General features: G+C 42.5%; 1 protein-coding gene across 1 annotated transcript in view; it reads right to left on the reverse strand.

Moving 5' to 3' along the window:
* The window catches only part of THOC2 (THO complex subunit 2), an 889387-nt gene that overhangs the window by 743280 nt on the left and 123811 nt on the right, over positions 1-22296 (reverse strand). The window contains 1 exon segment of the mRNA XM_053699115.1: positions 15559-15714. Coding sequence (XP_053555090.1) covers positions 15559-15714 — 156 coding nt within the window.

Here is a 22296-nt window from a genome sequence, read left to right on the forward strand (position 1 = left end):
ATGATTTGAGCCATAAAGCTCTTCTAGCTAAAATAGCCAAATACATAGATTTAACATCAATCTTAATGATATCAAAAATAGCATCACAGAAAAAATAATTAGCATGTTGAAGCAAACGAACAATGCTATACAAATCAGGATCTTTTTCCCTTTGTGCTAAGCTATCCAAACAAAAAGTCGATGCAGACGCAACATCAGCCATAGAAGTGGCAGGCCTGAGAATATAGCCAGAATGTAAACAATCTTTCCTTAGATAAGATTCAATTTTCCTATTAAAAGGATCCTTAAAAGTACTATCTTCCATAGGAATAGTAGTACGCTTGGCAAGAGTAGAAATAGCCCCATCAACCTTAGGGACTTTTTCACAAAACTCTAATTTAGCCACTGGCAAAGGGTACAACCTTTAAAACCTAGAAGAAGGAACAAAAGAAGTACCAGGCTTCTATCATTCCTTAGCAATCACATCAGAAATAGCCTCAGGAACAGGGAAAACCTGTTACAGGAGGTTTAGAGACAGAATTTAAACATTTATTGGATTTGTTATCAAGAGGATCAGACTCCTCAATATCCAAAGTAACCAACACTTCTTTCAAAAAAGAATGAATATACTCAATCTTAAAAAGATAAGTTGATTTATCAGTGTCAATGTCTGAAGTAGGATCTTTTGAGTCAGAGAGATCCTTCACCTCGAGGATTCCAAACCCCTTCGGAGGTGGATATATCAGTATGTTGTCGGTCATTACAAAATTCATCAGTATTACGAGAAGTTTTAAAAGACCTTTAAAGTTTATTAGAAGGCAGAATAGCAGACATAGCCTTCTGGATTGCATCAGCAATATCATTTTTCATATCAACAGGGATATCATGTACATTGGATGTTGAGGGAACAACAGATACAGTACTAGTAGAAACATTTTCGGCATGCAAAAGCTCATCATGACAACTGTTACATACTACAGCCGGAGATATAGTCTCTGCTAGCTTACAACAGATACACTTAGCTTTGGTAGAACTGTGTTCAGGCAGCATGGTTCCTATAGCAGCTTCTGAGACAGGATCAGATTGAGACATCTTGTAAAATGTAAAAAATAAAACAACATTTCAAACAAAAATATCTTATTTCCTCATAAAGCAGTTTCAGGAATGGGGAAAAAATGCAAATGCTAAAATAGGCAAAAAAGCAAATAGCATAGCCCTCTGAGCATAAAGAAGGCAAGGAGCATACAGGAAGTGGGGAAAAATAAAAACAGAATTTATGTTTACCTGATAAATTACTTTCTCCAACGGTGTGTCCGGTCCACGGCGTCATCCTTACTTGTGGGATATTCTCTTCCCCAACAGGAAATGGCAAAGAGCCCAGCAAAGCTGGTCACATGATCCCTCCTAGGCTCCGCCTACCCCAGTCATTCGACCGACGTTAAGGAGGAATATTTGCATAGGAGAAACCATATGTTACCGTGGTGACTGTAGTTAAAGAAAATAAATTATCAGACCTGATTAAAAAAACCAGGGCGGGCCGTGGACCGGACACACCGTTGGAGAAAGTAATTTATCAGGTAAACATAAATTCTGTTTTCTCCAACATAGGTGTGTCCGGTCCACGGCGTCATCCTTACTTGTGGGAACCAATACCAAAGCTTTAGGACACGGATGAAGGGAGGGAGCAAATCAGGTCACCTAAATGGAAGGCACCACGGCTTGCAAAACCTTTCTCCCAAAAATAGCCTCAGAAGAAGCAAAAGTATCAAATTTGTAAAATTTAGAAAAAGTGTGCAGTGAAGACCAAGTCGCTGCCTTACATATCTGATCAACAGAAGCCTCGTTCTTGAAGGCCCATGTGGTAGCCACAGCCCTAGTGGAGTGAGCTGTGATTCTTTCAGGAGGCTGCCGTCCGGCAGTCTCATAAGCCAATCGGATAATGCTTTTAATCCAGAAGGAGAGAGAGGTAGAAGTTGCTTTTTGACCTCTCCGTTTACCAGAATAAACAACAAACAAAGACAAAGTTTGTCTGAAATCCTTAGTAGCTGCTAAGTAAAATTTGAGAGCACGAACTACATCCAAGTTGTGCAACAAACGTTCCTTCTTTGAAACTGGATTAGGACACAAAGAAGGCACAACTATCTCCTGGTTAATGTTTTTGTTAGAAACAACTTTTGGAAGAAAACCAGGTTTAGTACGCAAAACAACCTTATCTGCATGGAACACCAGATAAGGAGAAGAACACTGCAGAGCAGATAATTCTGAAACTCTTCTAGCAGAAGAAATTGCAACCAAAAACAAAACTTTCCAAGATAATAACTTAATATCAACGGAATGTAAGGGTTCAAACGGAACCCCCTGAAGAACTGAAAGAACTAGGTTGAGACTCCAAGGAGGAGTCAAAATTTTGTAAACAGGCTTGATTCTAACCAGAGCCTGAACAAAGGCTAGAACATCTGGCACAGCTGCCAGCTTTTTGTGAAGTAACACAGACAAGGCAGAAATCTGTCCCATCAAGGAACTTGCAGATAATCCTTTTTCCAATCCTTCTCGAAGGAAGGATAGACTCTTAGGAATCTTAACCTTGTCCCAAGGGAATCCTGCAGATTCACACCAACAGATATACCAAATTATGTGGTAATTTTTCTGGTTACAGGCTTTCAGGCCTGAACAAGAGTATTAATAACAGAATCTGAGAACCCTCGCTTTGATAAGATCAAGCGTTCAATCTCCAAGCAGTCAGCTGGAGTGGGTCGAACGGACCTAGAACAAGAAGGTCTCGTCTCAAAGGTAGCTTCCATGGTGGAGCCGATGACATATTCACCAGATCTGCATACCAAGTCCTGCGTGGCCACGCAGGAGCTATCAAAATCACCGACGCCCTCTCCTGATTGATCCTGGCTACCAGCCTGGGGATGAGAGGAAACGGCGGGAACACATAAGCTAGTTTGAAGGTCCAAGGTGCTACTAGTGCATCCACTAGAGCCGCCTTGGGATCCCTGGATCTGTACCCGTAGTAAGGAACTCTGAAGTTCTGACGAGAGGCCATCAGATCCATGTCTGGAATGCCCCACGGTTGAGTGACTTGGGCAAAGATTTCCGGATGGAGTTCCCACTCCCCCGGATGCAATGTCTGACGACTCAGAAAATCCGCTTCCCAATTTTCCACTCCTGGGATGTGGATAGCAGACAGGTGGCAGGAGTGAGACTCCGCCCATAGAATGATTTTGGTCACTTCTTCCATCGCTAGGGAACTCCTTGTTCCCCCCTGATGGTTGATGTATGAACTTGGCCCTCGCTAGCTGAGGCCAAGCTTTGAGAGCATTGAATATCGCTCTCAGTTCCAGAATATTTATCGGTAGAAGAGATTCTACCCGAGACCAAAGACCCTGAGCTTTCAGGGATCCCCAGACCGCGCCCCAGCCCATCAGACTGGCGTCGGTCGTGACAATGACCCACTCTGGTCTGCGGAAGGTCATCCCTTGTGACAGGTTGTCCAGGGACAGCCACCAACGGAATGAGTCTCTGGTCCTCTGATTTACTTGTATCTTCGGAGACAAGTCTGAATAGTCCCCATTCCACTGACTGAGCATGAACAGTTGTAATGGTCTTAGATGAATGCGCACAAAAGGAACTATGTCCATTGCCGCTACCATCAAACCTATCACTTCCATGCACTGCGCTATGGAAGGAAGAGGAACGGAATGAAGTATCCGACAAGAGTCTAGAAGTTTTGTTTTTCTGGCTTCTGTCAGAAAAATCCTCATTTCTAAGGAGTCTATTATAGTTCCCAAGAAGGGAACCCTCGTTGACGGAGATAGAGAACTCTTTTCCACGTTCACTTTCCATCCGTGAGATCTGAGAAAGGCCAGGACAATGTCCGTGTGAGCCTTTACTTGAGGAAGGGACGACGCTCGAATCAGAATGTCGTCCAAGTAAGGTACTACAGCAATGCCCCTTGGTCTTAGCACCGCCAGAAGGGACCCTAGTACCTATGAGAAAATCCTAGGAGCAGTGGCTAATCCGAAAGAAAACGCCACGAACTGGAAATGCTTGTCCAGGAATGCAAACCTTAGGAACCGATGATGTTCCTTGTGGATAGGAATATGTAGATACGCATCCTTGAAATCCACCTTGGTCATGAATTGACCTTCCTGGATGGAAGGAAGAAGTGTTCGAATGGTTTCCATCTTGAACGATGGAACCTTGAGAAACTTGTTCAAGATCTTGAGATCTAAGATTGGTCTGAACGTTCCCTCTTTTTTGGGAACTATGAACAGATTGGAGTAGAACCCCATCCCTTGTTCTCCTAATGGAACAGGATGAATCACTCCCATTTTTAGCAGGTCTTCTACCCAATGTAAGAATGCCTGTCTTCTTATGTGGTCTGAAGACAACTGAGACCTGTGGAACCTCCCCCTTGGAGGAAGCCCCTTGAACTCCAGAGAATAACCTTGGGAGACTATTTCTAGCGCCCAAGGATCCAGAACATCTCTTGCCCCAGCCTGAGCGAAGAGAGAGAGTCTGCCCCCCACCAGATCCGGTCCCGGATCGGGGGCCCGCATTTCATGCTGTCTTGGTAGCAGTGGCAGGTTTCCTGGCCAGCTTTCCTTTGTTCCAGCCTTGCATAGGTCTCCAGGCTGGATTGGCTTGAGAAGTATTACCTTCCTGCTTAGAGGACGTAGCCCTTGGGGCTGATCCGTTTCTGCGAAAGGGACGAAACTTAGGTTTATTTTTGGTCTTGAAAAGACCTATCCTGAGGAAGGGCGTGGCCCTTGCCCCCAGTGATATCAGAGATAATCTCTTTCAAGTCAGGGCCAAAGAGTGTTTTCCCCTTGAAAGGAATGTCAAGCAATTTGTTCTTGGAAGACGCATCCGCTGCCCAAGATTTTAACCAAAGCGCTCTGCGCCACAATAGCAAACCCAGAATTTTTTCGCCGCTAACCTAGCCAATTGCAAGGTGGCGTCTAGGGTGAAAGAATTAGCCAATTTAAGAGCACGAATTCTGTCCATAATCTCCTCATAAGAAGAAGAATTACTAATAATCGCCTTTCCTAGCTCATCAAACTAGAAACACGCGGCTGCAGTGACAGGGACAATGCATGCAATTGGTTGTAGAAGGGAACCTTGCTGAACAAACATCTTTAGCAGACCTTCTAATTTTTTATCCATAGGATCTTGGAAAGCACAACTATCTTCTATGGGTATAGTGGCGCGCTTGTGTAGAGTAGAAACCGCCCCCTCGACCTTGGGGACTGTCTGCCATCAGTCCTTTCTGGGGTCGACTATAGGAAAACAATTTTATAAATATGGGGGGAGGTACTAAAGGTATACCGGGCCTGTCCCATTCTTTACTAACAATGTACGCCACCCGCTTGGATATAGGAAAAGCTTCGGGGGGCCCCGGGGCCTCTAAGAACTTTTCCATTTTACATAGTGGTTCTGGAATGACCAGATAATCACAATCATCCAAATTGGATAACACCTCCTTAAGCAGAGCGCGGAGATGTTCCAACTTAAATTTAAAATTAATCACATCAGGTTCAGCTTGTTGAGAAATGTTTCCTGAATCTGAAATTTCTCCCTCAGACAAAACCTCCCTGGCCCCCTCAGACTGGTGTAGGGGCCCTTCAGAAACCATATCATCAGCGTTCTCATGCTCTACAGAATTTTCTAAAACAGAGCAGTCGCGCTTTCGCTGATAAGTGGGCATATTGGCTAAAATGTTTTTGATAGAATTATCCATTACAGCCGTTAAATGTTGCATAGTAAGGAGTATTGGCGCACTAGATGTACTAGGGGCCTCCTGTATGGGCAAGACTGGTGTAGACGAAGTAGGGGATGATGCAGTACCATGCTTACTCCCCTCACTTGAGGAATCATCTTGGGCATCATTTTTACTAAATTTTTTTATGACATAAAATACATATAGTTAAATGAGAAGGAACCTTGGTTTCCCCACAGTCAGAACACAATCTATCTGGTAGTTCAGACATGTTAAACAGGCATAAACTTGATAACAAAGCACAAAAAACGTTTTAAAATAAAACCGTTACTGTCACTTTAAATTTTAAACTAAACACACTTTATTACTGCAATTGCGAAAAAGTATGAAGGAATTGTTCAAAATTCACCAAAATTTCACCACAGTGTCTTAAAGCCTTAAAAGTATTGCACACCAAATTTGGAAGCTTTAACCCTTAAAATAACGGAACCGGAGCCGTTTTTATATTTAACCCCTTTACAGTCCCTGGAATCTGCTTTGCTGAGACCCAACCAAGCCCAAAGGGGAATACGATACCAAATGATGCCTTCAGAAAGACTTTTCTATGTATCAGAGCTCCACACACATGCAGCTGCATGCCATGCTGTCCTCAAAAACAAGTGCGCCATACCGGCGCGAAAATGAGGCTCTGACTATGATTAGGGAAAGCCCCTAAAGAATAAGGTGTCAAAAACAGTGCCTGCCGATATAATCATATCAAAATACCCAGAATAAATGATTCCTCAAGGCTAAATATGTGTTAATAATGAATCGATTTAGCCCAGAAAAAGTCTACAGTCTTAATAAGCCCTTGTGAAGCCCTTATTTACTGTCTGTAATAAAAATGGCTTACCGGATCCCATAGGGAAAATGACAGCTTCCAGCATTACATCGTCTTGTTAGAATGTGTCATACCTCAAGCAGTAAGAGACTGCACACTGTTCCCCCAACTGAAGTTAATTGCTCTCAACAGTCCTGTGTGGAACAGCCATGGATTTTAGTTACGGTGCTAAAATCATTTTCCTCATACAAACAGAAATCTTCATCTCTTTTCTGTTTCTGAGTAAATAGTACATACCAGCACTATTTTAAAATAACAAACTCTTGATTGAATAATAAAAACTACAGTTAAACACTAAAAAACTCTAAGCCATCTCCGTGGAGATGTTGCCTGTACAACGGCAAAGAGAATGACTGGGGTAGGCGGAGCCTAGGAGGGATCATGTGACCAGCTTTGCTGGGCTCTTTGCCATTTCCTGTTGGGGAAGAGAATATCCCACAAGTAAGGATGACGCCGTGGACCGGACACACCTATGTTGGAGAAACCAAATGTTTTGGCGCCAAGTAAGACGCACGAAACAAAAGAAATTATAAAAAAAAATTGTCGCCAACAAACATCCGGAAGTGACGCAACTTGCGTCATAACAGACACAATTTTGCGCCAAACAACCTGGCGTCAACTAAGACGCAGGAAATTACAACCTTGGTCATCATATTTGCGCCAAAAAATTCTCGCGTCAAGAATGAAACAATAACAGCATTTTGCACCCACGCGAGCCTAATTTGCCCACAGGTTTTAAAAGAAAAACAAGTCAAATTGAAAAAGAAACCATACCCCAGGTAAGAATAAAAACTTCCTAAAACATGATTCCCATACTGAAACTGCTAGACTGCAAAGGGAAATATACATAGACCTGACTCATGGCAAATATAAGTAAATATATATATTTAGAACTTTATATAAATACATAAAGCGCTAATCGTAGCTGAGAGAGTGTCTTAAATAATGACACATACTTACCTAAAGACACCCATCCACATATAGCAGATAGCCAAACCAGTACTGAAAACTATCAGCAGAGGTAATGGTATAAGAGTATATCGTTGATCTGAAAAGGGAGGTAGGAGATGAATCCCTACGACCAATAACAGAGAACCCTTGAAAAGATTTCCCGTGAGAGAAACCATAAAAATCAATAGGTGATACTCTCTTCACATCCCTCTAACAAACATTGTACTCAGAGGAATTGGGCTTCAGAATGCTTAAAAGCGTTTATCATAAAAGAAATCATAAAAATCAAGCAAAAACTTACTTCACCACCTCCATAGGAGGAAAAGTTTGTAAAACCGAGTTGTGGGTGTGGTGGGAGGTGTATTTATAGGCATTTTGAGGTTTGGGAAACTTTGCCCCTCCTGGTAGGATTGTATATCCCATACGTCACTAGCTCATGGACTCTTGCCAATTACATGAAAGAAAAACTGTTTCTCATTACACAATAATATGCAATTTATCAACATAGCACTATACTGCAGGGCATTTTGACTGCTGAGATGTTAAAATCTATTTAGAGAAAAAGCACATAAGAGGTAGTATACTAAATCACTGGGAATGGCTGAGAGAGCATTGATTTTTGTTTTCTCAATCTCTTCCCAGAACAATTACTAGAGTTTTTGCATTAAGAATGACAACTTAAAGGGACATTATACACTCATTTTTTCTTTGCATAAATGTTTTGTAGATCTATTTATATAGCCCATAAAGTGTGGGGGTTTTTTTTTTTTTGTTTGTTTTTTTAAATGTATAGCTTTGCTTATTTTTATAAGATAACATTGCTCTGATTTTCAGACTCCTACCTTCTCCAGCTTGCTCCGGTTTGTGTAAAGGGTCTTTTCATATGCAAAAGAAGGGGGAGGGGGAGTGTCTTATTTCCCACTTGCAGTGGGCTTTCCAACTACCTTTTTAACAGAGCTACATTTCGAGCTTCTAAGTAAGTTTAAACAGTTTTATACTGGATTTTTATATCAGTATCTGTGCATCTTATTCTTTATAGTAGTGTCTATTACATGCATTTATTTGAAAATGAGTGTATAATGTCCCTTTAAGGAGAGGAAGCCAATGCCGGCTGCTCAATATAAATATATAGACCTGGATATTTAACCATTTAAAAGGGCCACTAAAGTAAAAAAACATAATTTATGCTTACCAGATAATTTAAATTTCCTTCCTGGCAGGGAGAGTCCACGACTTTATTCCTTACTGTTGGGAAATAGAACACCTGGCCACCAGGAGGAGGCACAGACACCCCAGCCAAAAGCCTTAAATATCCCTCCCACTTCCCCTATCCCCCAGTCATTCTGCCGAGGGAACAAGTTAAAGTAGGAGAAACATAAGGGTATAAAAGGTGCCAGAAAGAAAAAAAAAAAAAAAAAACATAAAAAAGGGAGCTGCCCAACAAAAAATAAAATTACGGACAGGGTCGTGAACTCTCCCTTGCAGGAAGGAAAGGAATTTATCTGGTAAGCATAAATTATGCTTTCCTTCAATAAAGCAGGGAGAGTCCACGACTTCATTCCTTACTGTTGGGAAGAGTATACCCAAGCTCTAGAGGAACCAGAATGAATAATGGGAGGTAACAAAAAAAAACAAAAAAAAGAGGCGGACCCTATTCTGAGGGCACCACAGCCTGCAAAACTTTTCTCCCAAAAGCTGCTTCAGCCGAAGCAAACACATCAAACTTGTAAAATGTAGAAAAATTGTGTAAGGAGGACCAGGTAGCCGCCTTACAAATCTGATCCACAGAGGCTTCATTCTTAAAATCCCAGGAGGAAGCCACTGCTTTAGTGAAATGAGCAGTTATCCTCTCAGGAGGCTGTCACCCTGTTGTCTCATAAGCTAAGCGGATAACACTACTCAACCTGAAAGATAGAGCCGTATTAGCCTTCTGCCCCTTACACTTCCCCGTATAGATGACAAAGAGGAAGATTGAATTCCTTAGTAGCCTGAAGATAGAACTTCAAGGCACGAACCACATCTAGATTGTGAAGCAAGCGTTCCTTCGCTGAAGGAGGATCAGGACACAAGGAAGGAACAACAATTTCTTGATTACTGTTACGATCAAACACCACCTTAGGGAGGAACCCTAATTTAGTATGTAAAACCGCCTTACAACATGGAAAACAAGATAAGGAGAGTCACATTGCAAAGCAGAATTCTCAAAAACTTTGCACACAGAGGCAATAGCCAGCAAAAAAAGAACCTTCCAAGATAACAATTTAATGTCAAAAGTACGCATAGGCTCAAATGTAGCCTGCTGCAAAACACTAAGAACAAGATTTAGGCTCCAAGGCAGAGCCCCAGATCTAAACAAAGGTCTGATCCTAGTCAGTGCCTTAAAGGATTGCATATGCGGTAGCTCAGCCAATCTCTTCTGCAGTAACACCGACAAGGCCAATATCTGTCCCTTCAGAAAACTAGCAGATAGACCCTTCTCCAGTCCATCCTAGGAGAAAAGAACAATCTGGCAACCTTAAAACTTATGCCAGGAAAAGCCATGCTCTTCACACCTGTCGAGAGACTCACTCTCTTGGTGGTTCTGTCCAGATCATCTGACACACTTTATGGTGGATACGATGAGTAACTGGCTTACGAGCTTGAACCAGAGTGTCGATAACACTCTCAGAGAACACTCTCTTAGCTAAGACTAAGTGATCAATCTCCACGCAGTCAGCCTCAGAGAATCTATATTTTGATGAACGAAGGGACCCTGTATCAGCAGATCTCTGTGACAAGGTAACCTCCAATGAGATGAGGGCATCCCCACCAGAACCGCAAACCACATCCTTCACGGCCACAATGGTGCAATCTGAATCACTGATGCTCGCTCCTGCTTGCTGCGAGCCATCACACGAGGGAGAAGCGGTAATGGAGGAAAAAGATAGGAGTCTGAACCTTCATGGTACTGATAGGTCATCTATCAATTCCGCCTGAGGATCCCTCAAGCTCAACCCGTACCTGGGTACCATGGTATTGAGATCTATCTATGGTGTCCCCCACTCGCTGCATATCTCTGCAAACACCTTGGGGTGGAGAGACTATTCCCCTGGATGAAAGGATTGCCTGCTGAGGAAGTCCGCTTCCTAGTTTTTCCACACCCGGAATGTGGATCGCTGACAGCGTACATCTTTGAGTCTCCGTCCACTCTGGTATCTAAGATACTTCTCTCATCGCCAATGAACTTCTCGTTCCCCCCTGATGTAGGCAACTAAGGTTATATTGTCTGATATTGTCAGATGATCTGGACAGAACCACCAAGAGAGTGAGTCTCTCAACAGGTTGTCCAGCACAATCTGTTGAGTCAGATCTGAATATTTGCCGTTCCATTGTCTCAGCATGCATAGGTGTAAGGGTCTGAGATGGAATCTGGCAAAAGGAATAATGTCCATACAAGACACCATGAGTCCGATCTCCTCCATACACTGAGCCACTGAGGGTCTCAAAGAGGCCGGGAGGGCAAGACATGCAAAAAGATGATGCCTGCACCAAGATATCTTCCAGGTATACCCTACTGCAATACCTTGTGTTCTGGCAACGGCTAGAAGAGCCCCCAGAACCTTTGAAAATATCCTTGGAGCAGTAGCTAGACCAAAACGGAAGAGCTACAAACTGGAAGTGCTGGTCCAGAAAGGCAAACCTCAGGAACTAAAAATGTTCCCTGCATCGGAAACGTGAAGCTATGCATTATTCTGGTCTATTGGTGTCATAAACTGTCCTTCCTGAACCAGAAGAAGGATTGAACGTATTGTCTCCATCTTGAAAGAGGGAACTCTCAGAAACTTGTTTAAGCACTTTAGGTCCAGAATTGGACGAAAAGTTCCCTCCTTCTTTGGAACCACGAAAAGGTTTGAATAAAACCCCAAATCTCTTTCTTCTGTAGGTACCAGGACAATTACACCTAGAGAGGAGATATCCTGTATGCAAGCTAAGAAGGCAGCCCTCTTTTCTAGTTTTGTAGACAGACTGGAGAGTAGGAATCTGCCCCTGGGCGGATGAGACTTCAATCCTATCCTGTATCCTTGAGATACAACCTCCAAGACCCAAGGATCCTGTACATCCTGGTACCAAGCATCTGAAAAAGAGAGACAGTCTATCCCTACTCGATCCTATCCCGGATGGGGGGCCGTCCCTTCATGCCAATTTGTTCTTGGCAGGCTTCTTAGTCTGTTTGGACTTATTCCAGAACTGAGCCGGCTTCCAAGTACTCTTGGGCTGCTCGAACTTGGATGATGATTGCTGTCATGATTTGTCAGAACGAAAATTAGACAATTGCCGTCCCTTAGGCCTATTTTTCTTATTCTGAGGTAGGAAGGCACCTTTCCCTCCGGTAACCGTAGAAATAATGGAGTCCAGCCCTGGACGGAATAACATCTTCCCCTTAAAGGGAAGAGAAAGGAGTCTGGATTTAGAAGTCATATCCGCAGACTAAGACTTCAACCAGAGAGCCCGACGGGCTAGAACTGCAAAGCCAGAAGCCTTTGCATTTAGGTGAATAATCTGCATATTTGCGTCACAGATGGAGTTAGCAATTCTCAGAACCTTAATTCTCTCCTGAATATCCTCGAGTGGAGTCTCCACTCAATGAGCTCCGACAGAGTGTCGCACCAGTAGGTAGCCGCTCTAGCAACCGCAGTTACAGCTGCTGACGGTTAAAATAAAAATCCCATAAGTAGAAATATCTTCCTCAGAAAGGTTTCCATTTTCTTATCCGTAGGCTTTCTAAAAGAAGAAGAACTATCCTCCAGAGGGATAGTAGTACGCTTAGCCAGCATAGAAATAGCTCTATCAACCTTAGGGATGGAGCCCTATAAATCCATTTGAGAGTCAGGGACCAGAAATACGTTTTTTTTTAACAGTACACGAGGGGAAAAAAGAACTTCCTATTCTTTCAAATTCATTACTAATAAATGTTCGCCATATTAATTGGCACAGGAAAAGTCAGCGGGACCTTCCTGTCTTCATAAACCCTGTCTAATTCAGGGATCTTAGGTTCCTCAGGGAGTGTAGCCTCTGGAACCTCTAGCGCAGACAGAACCTCCTTTAATAAAAAACGCAGGTGTTCAATTTTAATCTAAAGGAGGGTTCCTCCGCTGAAGCAGGTTTAGAAAGTGAAGTCTCTGAATCTGGGACATAGTAGCTAAATCCGACAAATATTTAGATGACTCTAGGTCAGAACTACTATGTTTAACCTTTCTCTTACATTTGCTAGAGCGAGGTAAGGCACTCAGGGCCGCAAACACAGCCGATTGTAACTGCTCAGTAAAGTCAGCCGGAAAAAAAGCCCCCTCCAGATGGAGGATTAGTTGAGCCGTGGGGAACTGCATGAGGAGAGTGTAGTGTAGAAAGGGTAGTAATCTCTCGGGACACAGATTCCTGAGAGGTAGATGACTCAGAGGGGCTAATAGCGCTATGAGTATTAGCAGGCTTGTCTCCCTTCTTAGACTTTAGAACAGTGCTTAGGCAAATGGAACAAAATTGAGCAGGCGGCCAAACCATGGCCTCCTCACAATATAAACAGGAATTATTAATCAGTACAGAAGGAGCGGAACCTTCTAATGTAATATCAGAGTCCTCCATAGCCAAGATATATTCACAGAAGGACGGACAAAAAGTAAACGCTTTTTTTAAAAAAACTGGACATTTATAATCCCAATGGCTGGGGCACTCACCACCTCCTAGACCCAGACAGCTAACAGTGAAAATGATCTCCTTAGGTGTGATGTCCGCAGCAGGATCATAGGAAAATGATAAGACCGCACCCGGTCACGTGGTGAGTAGGACAGGACTTCCCCTGCTTTGAAAAATGCGCTAAGCTATTATGAGCTGTGCAACACACAAAAAATGAAAAGTGAAACCTGTTTGCTCCAAGCCAAAAGCACAGTCTATGAGCCCAAAAACTCTCACATTAAAGCAGTTATAAATAACCCCTTGCTGTTTAAATAATCTCCCTGAAGGAGATATTAACCCTTGATCCTATCGAGGCATAAAGGAGCCACACTGTGACCCTGAATAGCAAAAGTGTATAAATAAAAAACGGTCTTACACTCCAGGACCCATGCTGTGGAACAGGCACAGCCTCAAGTGTGACAGTCTTGCAGCAACGCTTCTAACATGGACTTGAGTGTGTAACAGCAAGCAGTGAAACGCTGATTGTTCATGAGCTGTTAGGCGACAGTCTGGATGGGTTCACAGAAAACCTTTCCCTGCATCTCCTGGCTCTAGCTTTCATCAATACTCTCACTGAGAGTTTGACATGAGTACTAAAAACTCCAGTCCTTTCTTGAAGGGAACATACCCATTACATGACTATCCAAATCTCTGCCGTCTCCTATACTAACGAAAGGCAAAGAATAACTGGGGGATAGGAGAAGTGGGAGGGATATTTAAGCCTTCGGCTGGGGTGTCTTTGCCTCCTCCTTGTGGCCAGGTGATGTATTTCCAGCAGTAAGGAATGAAGTCGTGGACTCTCCCTGCCTTATGGAAGGAAATTATAAAAAAAGTTTCATAATTCAGACAAAGCATGCAATTGGGAGAAAAAAAATCCACTATACTTCCATTATGAAAAAGTGCACACAATGTGCATTCTTTTTATATGCACACTGAGTCACCAGCTGCTACTGAACATGAACTAAAGTGCAGAGTACATACATAAGCATTTTGTGGTTGCCTGATAAAATTATTAACTCTGACATTTTGCCAGAAAACATTCTACTGCTCATTTCAAACTAAGATCTATTCCATAGTCTTTTTATTGTATACTAGTCAATTATTCAATTGTACTGTATTTAGTTGCCCTTTTAGACAATCACATACCTTTAGTATTTTGCATTTAAACATCAGAAACAGTACTTTTTCGAGACCATACAAAACTATTTTGTTAACAGACCAAGACCCAAAATATGTTATAGGTCTCCCATAATTTTGGGTACCAGCAAATCTGTAATTGTGATGAGAGTTGTAGATTCTTGTTTTTCTGATCAAACAGCACAACAAAAAAAGCCAGTGGTTGAACCAGGTGATATTTATTACTTTGATATTCACTGGATAGCTATAAAGATACAAAACCACTAATATCAATCTTTCCAATATAATATACTTATATTTAAAAGGAGGTGATAAGAGCTTCATTAGAGTTGAAAGGTTACCAAAAATAAAAACATTTCTACAAGATATTTGCCACTAACGGATGCAATAGTAGCTCTTTCAATTAAGTGTTCTCAAACACTTCTTTGCAATATGGTTATATCAGGTGGTGACTGTGACCATAAAAATCAATGGATGGCCAGCTGTGCAGAGAATCCTACATTTGAAACAGTGGTCTTGGCTCTTATAAATTTATTATTTTAGACTGAGATAGGGGTGCTAGGATCCCTGTTAGAGTCTACAACACCCTTAAACTCTTCCAACTAAGTGACTACAATTCCTGACGTCGTCATGTGTTAAATATGGCGTAAGAGTAATCCATCTTTTTTTAAAAGGGCTGTTTTGAGTAAGTGTAGTGTATGCCCTCTTTAGAGCCACACTTTCCCTACAAAGAAGATCTCCCTGGTGTCCAGTGGGGTAGGTGGTAATTTTTCTTGGTGACCAAATGGAATAAGTTACTTTATTTACTATTCAAATGTGGGATTGGTTTGCTCCTAAGATCATACAATAGTTCCAATCAGTGTTCCCTCTAAGGCTAGTTTTGTTAGCGGCCAAGCAGTGAAACAGTTAATTAGCACAATAAGCTTACACTACACAATGCAGACGGAAAGGTGTGGTTCCCATATTAACTGTGTTACTGCTAGGTCGCTCATAAAACTGGGGTTTTACATGTAATCGCCAAATCTCCCTCGATTTGCCAATACGGAATGAGAAATAAAGTGTGGATTCTTTGAAAGTGAGCCCTATCCATAAATCATCTATATTTATAATTTATTATCACACACAAAATAAAAATAAATACTGTTTCAATTAATATCTTTAAAGCGCAAAGGCATACCTTTTCAGTTTTTTCTTCATCTTTGTCTTTTTCCTTCTCTTTTTCATCTGATTTTTCAGATGACAAAACAACTAATGTTAATTTTCGTACAAGCTGCTTAGCTTCAATCACTTCTTTCTTGTGTTCCTCAAGAATACTGCTGTCCAAGGGAAGAAGCTAGAATTTGAAAAATAAATATATATATTAAAATATTTCTTTTTTGCTGCAGTACATAAATAAATTTAAAAAAAAAAATTAATTGGCCATGGAAATTTTTATTCCATTCTCTCTGAGAAACAAGCTCTTTTGTGCAGTGAAGGACAACAATTTTAATGAATATACAAAACAACTGTAAAATGCAGAAAGTATCCACCTGTTACCTGTTATCTCCTTTAAAGGGACATGGAACCCAATTTTTTTCTTTAATGATTTAGATAGGAGTATAACATTTTTAAACTTATTTTACTTCAATTAAAAACTATTGACTTTGTTCTTTTGATATCCTTTGTTAAAAAGCAAAATAGGTAGACTCGGGCGCATGGCTACCTAGATATTCTCTTAATTATTATTTTTTTTTTTATGGAAACATAAAAAAACAGAATTTATGTTTACCTGATAAATTACTTTCTCCAACGGTGTGTCCGGTCCACGGCGTCATCCTTACTTGTGGGATATTCTCTTCCCCAACAGGAAATGGCAAAGAGCCCAGCAAAGCTGGTCACATGATCCCTCCTAGGCTCCGCCTACCCCAGTCATTCGACCGACGTTAAGGAGGAATAATTGCATAGGAGAAACCATATGATACCGTGGTGACTGTAGTTAAAGAAAATAAATTATCAGACCTTATTAAAAAACCAGGGCGGGCCGTGGACCGGACACACCGTTGGAGAAAGTAATTTATCAGGTAAACATAAATTCTGTTTTCTCCAACATAGGTGTGTCCGGTCCACGGCGTCATCCTTACTTGTGGGAACCAATACCAAAGCTTTAGGACACGGATGATGGGAGGGAGCAAATCAGGTCACCTAGATGGAAGGCACCACGGCTTGCAAAACCTTTCTCCCAAAAATAGCCTCAGAAGAAGCAAAAGTATCAAACTTGTAAAATTTGGTAAAAGTGTGCAGTGAAGACCAAGTCGCTGCCCTACATATCTGATCAACAGAAGCCTCGTTCTTGAAGGCCCATGTGGAAGCCACAGCCCTAGTGGAATGAGCTGTGATTCTTTCGGGAGGCTGCCGTCCGGCAGTCTCGTAAGCCAATCTGATGATGCTTTTAATCCAAAAAGAGAGAGAGGTAGAAGTTGCTTTTTGACCTCTCCTTTTACCGGAATAAACAACAAACAAGGAAGATGTTTGTCTAAAATCCTTTGTAGCATCTAAATAGAATTTTAGAGCGCGAACAACATCCAAATTGTGCAACAAACGTTCCTACTTCGAAACTGGTTTCGGACACAGAGAAGGTACGATAATCTCCTGGTTAATGTTTTTGTTAGAAACAACTTTTGGAAGAAAACCAGGTTTAGTACGTAAAACCACCTTATCTGCATGGAACACCAGATAAGGAGGAGAACACTGCAGAGCAGATAATTCTGAAACTCTTCTAGCAGAAGAAATTGCAACCAAGATAATAACTTAATATCAACGGAATGTAAGGGTTCAAACGGAACCCCCTGAAGAACTGAAAGAACTAAGTTGAGACTCCAAGGAGGAGTCAAAGGTTTGTAAACAGGCTTGATTCTAACCAGAGCCTCAACAAAGGCTTGAACATCTGGCACAGCTGCCAGCTTTTTGTGAAGTAACACAGACAAGGCAGAAATCTGTCCCTTCAGGGAACTTGCAGATAATCCTTTTTCCAATCCTTCTTGAAGGAAGGATAGAATCTTAGGAATCTTAACCTTGTCCCAAGGGAATCCTTTAGATTCACACCAACAGATATATTTTTTCCAAATTTTGTGGTAAATCTTTCTAGTTACAGGCTTTCTGGCCTGAACAAGAGTATCGATAACAGAATCTGAGAACCCTCGCTTCGATAAGATCAAGCGTTCAATCTCCAAGCAGTCAGCTGGAGTGAGACCAGATTCGGATGTTCGAACGGACCTTGAACAAGAAGGTCTCGTCTCAAAGGTAGCTTCCATGGTGGAGCCGATGACATATTCACCAGATCTGCATACCAAGTCCTGCGTGGCCACGCAGGAGCTATCAAGATCACCGACGCCCTTTCCTGATTGATCCTGGCTACCAGCCTGGGGATGAGAGGAAACGGCGGGAATACATAAGCTAGTTTGAAGGTCCAAGGTGCTACTAGTGCATCCACTAGAGCCGCCTTGGGATCCCTGGATCTGGACCCGTAGCAAGGAACTTTGAAGTTCTGACGAGAGGCCATCAGATCCATGTCTGGAATGCCCCACAGTTGAGTGACTTGGGCAAAGATTTCCGGATGGAGTTCCCACTCCCCCGGATGCAATGTCTGACGACTCAGAAAATCCGCTTCCCAATTTTCCACTCCTGGGATGTGGATAGCAGACAGGTGGCAGGAGTGAGACTCCGCCCATAGAATGATTTTGGTCACTTCTTCCATCGCCAGGGAACTCCTTGTTCCCCCCTGATGGTTGATGTACGCAACAGTTGTCATGTTGTCTGATTGAAACCGTATGAACTTGGCCCTCGCTAGTTGAGGCCAAGCCTTGAGAGCATTGAATATCGCTCTCAGTTCCAGAATATTTATCGGTAGAAGAGATTCTTCCCGAGACCAAAGACCCTGAGCTTTCAGGGATCCCCAGACCGCGCCCCAGCCCATCAGACTGGCGTCGGTCGTGACAATGACCCACTCTGGTCTGCGGAAGGTCATCCCTTGTGACAGGTTGTCCAGGGACAGCCACCAACGGAGTGAGTCTCTGGTCCTCTGATTTACTTGTATCCTCGGAGACAAGTTTGTATAGTCCCCATTCCACTGACTGAGCATGCACAGTTGTAATGGTCTTAGATGAATGCGCGCAAAAGGAACTATGTCCATTGCCGCTACCATCAAACCTATCACTTCCATGCACTGCGCTATGGAAGGAAGAGGAACGGAATGAAGTATCCGACAAGAGTCTAGAAGTTTTGTTTTTCTGGCCTCTGTCAGAAAAATCCTCATTTCTAAGGAGTCTATTATTGTCCCCAAGAAGGGAACCCTTGTTGACGGAGATAGAGAACTCTTTTCCACGTTCACTTTCCATCCGTGAGATCTGAGAAAGGCCAGGACGATGTCCGTGTGAGCCTTTGCTTGAGGAAGGGACGACGCTTGAATCAGAATGTCGTCCAAGTAAGGTACTACAGCAATGCCCCTTGGTCTTAGCACAGCTAGAAGGGACCCTAGTACCTTTGTGAAAATCCTTGGAGCAGTGGCTAATCCGAAAGGAAGCGCCACGAACTGGTAATGCTTGTCCAGGAATGCGAACCTTAGGAACCGATGATGTTCCTTGTGGATAGGAATATGTAGATACGCATCCTTTAAATCCACCGTGGTCATGAATTGACCTTCCTGGATGGAAGGAAGAATTGTTCGAATGGTTTCCATTTTGAACGATGGAACCTTGAGAAACTTGTTTAAGATCTTGAGATCTAAGATTGGTCTGAACGTTCCCTCTTTTTTGGGAACTATGAACAGATTGGAGTAGAACCCCATCCCTTGTTCTCCTAATGGAACAGGATGAATCACTCCCATTTTTAACAGGTCTTCTACACAACGTAAGAATGCCTGTCTTTTTATGTGGTCTGAAGACAACTGAGACCTGTGGAACCTCCCCCTTGGGGGAAGCCCCTTGAATTCCAGAAGATAACCTTGGGAGACTATTTCTAGCGCCCAAGGATCCAGAACATCTCTTGCCCAAGCCCGAGCGAAGAGAGAGAGTCTGCCCCCCACCAGATCCGGTCCCGGATCGGGGGCCAACATTTCATGCTGTCTTGGTAGCAGTGGCAGGTTTCTTGGCCTGCTTTCCCTTGTTCCAGCCTTGCATTGGTCTCCAAGCTGGCTTGGCTTGAGAAGTATTACCCTCTTGCTTAGAGGACGTAGCACTTTGGGCTGGTCCGTTTCTACGAAAGGGACGAAAATTAGGTTTATTTTTGGCCTTGAAAGGCCGATCCTGAGGAAGGGCGTGGCCCTTACCCCCAGTGATATCAGAGATAATCTCTTTCAAGTCAGGGCCAAACAGCGTTTTCCCCTTGAAAGGAATGTTAAGTAGCTTGTTCTTGGAAGACGCATCAGCTGACCAAGATTTCAACCAAAGCGCTCTGCGCGCCACAATAGCAAACCCAGAATTCTTAGCCGCTAACCTAGCCAATTGCAAAGTGGCGTCTAGGGTGAAAGAATTAGCCAATTTGAGAGCATTGATTCTGTCCATAATCTCCTCATAAGGAGGAGAATCACTATCGACCGCCTTTACCAGCTCATCAAACCAGAAACACGCGGCTGTAGCGACAGGGACAATGCATGAAATAGGTTGTAGAAGGTAACCCTGCTGAACAAACATCTTTTTAAGTAAACCTTCTAATTTTTTATCCATAGGATCTTTGAAAGCACAACTATCTTCTATGGGTATAGTGGTGCGTTTGTTTAAAGTGGAAACCGCTCCCTCGACCTTGGGGACTGTCTGCCATAAGTCCTTTCTGGGGTCGACCATAGGAAACAATTTTTTAAATATGGGGGGAGGGACGAAAGGAATACCGGGCCTTTCCCATTCTTTATTTACAATGTCCGCCACCCGCTTGGGTATAGGAAAAGCTTCTGGGAGCCCCGGGACCTCTAGGAACTTGTCCATTTTACATAGTTTCTCTGGGATGACCAACTTGTCACAATCATCCAGAGTGGATAATACCTCCTTAAGCAGGATGCGGAGATGTTCCAACTTAAATTTAAACGTAATCACATCAGGTTCAGCTTGTTGAGAAATGTTCCCTGAATCAGTAATTTCTCCCTCAGACAAAACCTCCCTGGCCCCATCAGACTGGTTTAGGGGCCCTTCAGAACCATTATTATCAGCGTCGTCATGCTCTTCAGTATCTAAAACAGAGCAGTCGCGCTTACGCTGATAAGTGTGCATTTTGGCTAAAATGTTTTTGACAGAATTATCCATTACAGCCGTTAATTGTTGCATAGTAAGGAGTATTGGCGCGCTAGATGTACTAGGGGCCTCCTGAGTGGGCAAGACTCGTGTAGACGAAGGAGGGAATGATGCAGTACCATGCTTACTCCCCTCACTTGAGGAATCATCTTGGGCATCATTGTCATTGTCACATAAATCACATTTATTTAAATGAGAAGGAACTCTGGCTTCCCCACATTCAGAACACAGTCTATCTGGTAGTTCAGACATGTTAAACAGGCATAAACTTGATAACAAAGTACAAAAAACGTTTTAAAATAAAACCGTTACTGTCACTTTAAATTTTAAACTGAACACACTTTATTACTGCAATTGTGAAAAAATATGAAGGAATTGTTCAAAATTCACCAAAATTTCACCACAGTGTCTTAAAGCCTTAAAAGTATTGCACACCAAATTTGGAAGCTTTAACCCTTAAAATAACGGAACCGGAGCCGTTTTTAACTTTAACCCCTTTACAGTCCCTGGTATCTGCTTTGCTGAGACCCAACCAAGCCCAAAGGGGAATACGATACCAAATGACGCCTTCAGAAAGTCTTTTCTATGTATCAGAGCTCCTCACACATGCGACTGCATGTCATGCCTCTCAAAAACAAGTGCGCAACACCGGCGCGAAAAAGAGGCTCTGCCTATGATTTGGGAAAGCCCCTAAAGAGAAAGGTGTCTAAAAAAGTGCCTGCCGATATAATCTTATCAAAATACCCAGATTAAATGATTCCTCAAGGCTAAATATGTGTTAATAATGAATCGATTTAGCCCAGAAAAAGTCTACAGTCTTAATAAGCCCTTGTGAAGCCCTTATTTACAATCTTAATAAACATGGCTTACCGGATCCCATAGGGAAAATGACAGCTTCCAGCATTACATCGTCTTGTTAGAATGTGTCATACCTCAAGCAGCAAGAGACTGCTCACTGTTCCCCCAACTGAAGTTAATTCCTCTCAACAGTCCTGTGTGGAACAGCCATGGATTTTAGTAACGGTTGCTAAAATCATTTTCCTCATACAAACAGAAATCTTCATCTCTTTTCTGTTTCTGAGTAAATAGTACATACCAGCACTATTTTAAAATAACAAACTCTTGATTGAATAATAAAAACTACAGTTAAACACTAAAAAACTCTAAGCCATCTCCGTGGAGATGTTGCCTGTACAACGGCAAAGAGAATGACTGGGGTAGGCGGAGCCTAGGAGGGATCATGTGACCAGCTTTGCTGGGCTCTTTGCCATTTCCTGTTGGGGAAGAGAATATCCCACAAGTAAGGATGACGCCGTGGACCGGACACACCTATGTTGGAGAAATAAAGTTTAATGAAAAACATAAGCAGAAGATTCAAACCGAAACCACTGCCTGAAGAACCTTTCTACCAAAAACTGCTTCAGAAGAAGAGAATACATCAAAATGGTAGAATTTAGTAAAAGTATGCAAAGAGGACCAAGTCGCTGCTTTGCAAATCTGATCAACTGAAGCTTCATTCCTAAACGCCCAGGAAGTAGAAACTGACCTAGTAGAATGAGCTGTAATCCTCTGAGGCGGAGTCTTACCCGATTTAACATAGGCAAGATGAATTAAAGATTTCAACCAGGATGCCAAAGAAATGGCAGAAGCTTTCTGGC

Source organism: Bombina bombina, chromosome 1, assembly GCF_027579735.1.
Source record: "Bombina bombina isolate aBomBom1 chromosome 1, aBomBom1.pri, whole genome shotgun sequence".
Classification (NCBI taxonomy): Eukaryota; Metazoa; Chordata; class Amphibia; order Anura; family Bombinatoridae; genus Bombina; species Bombina bombina.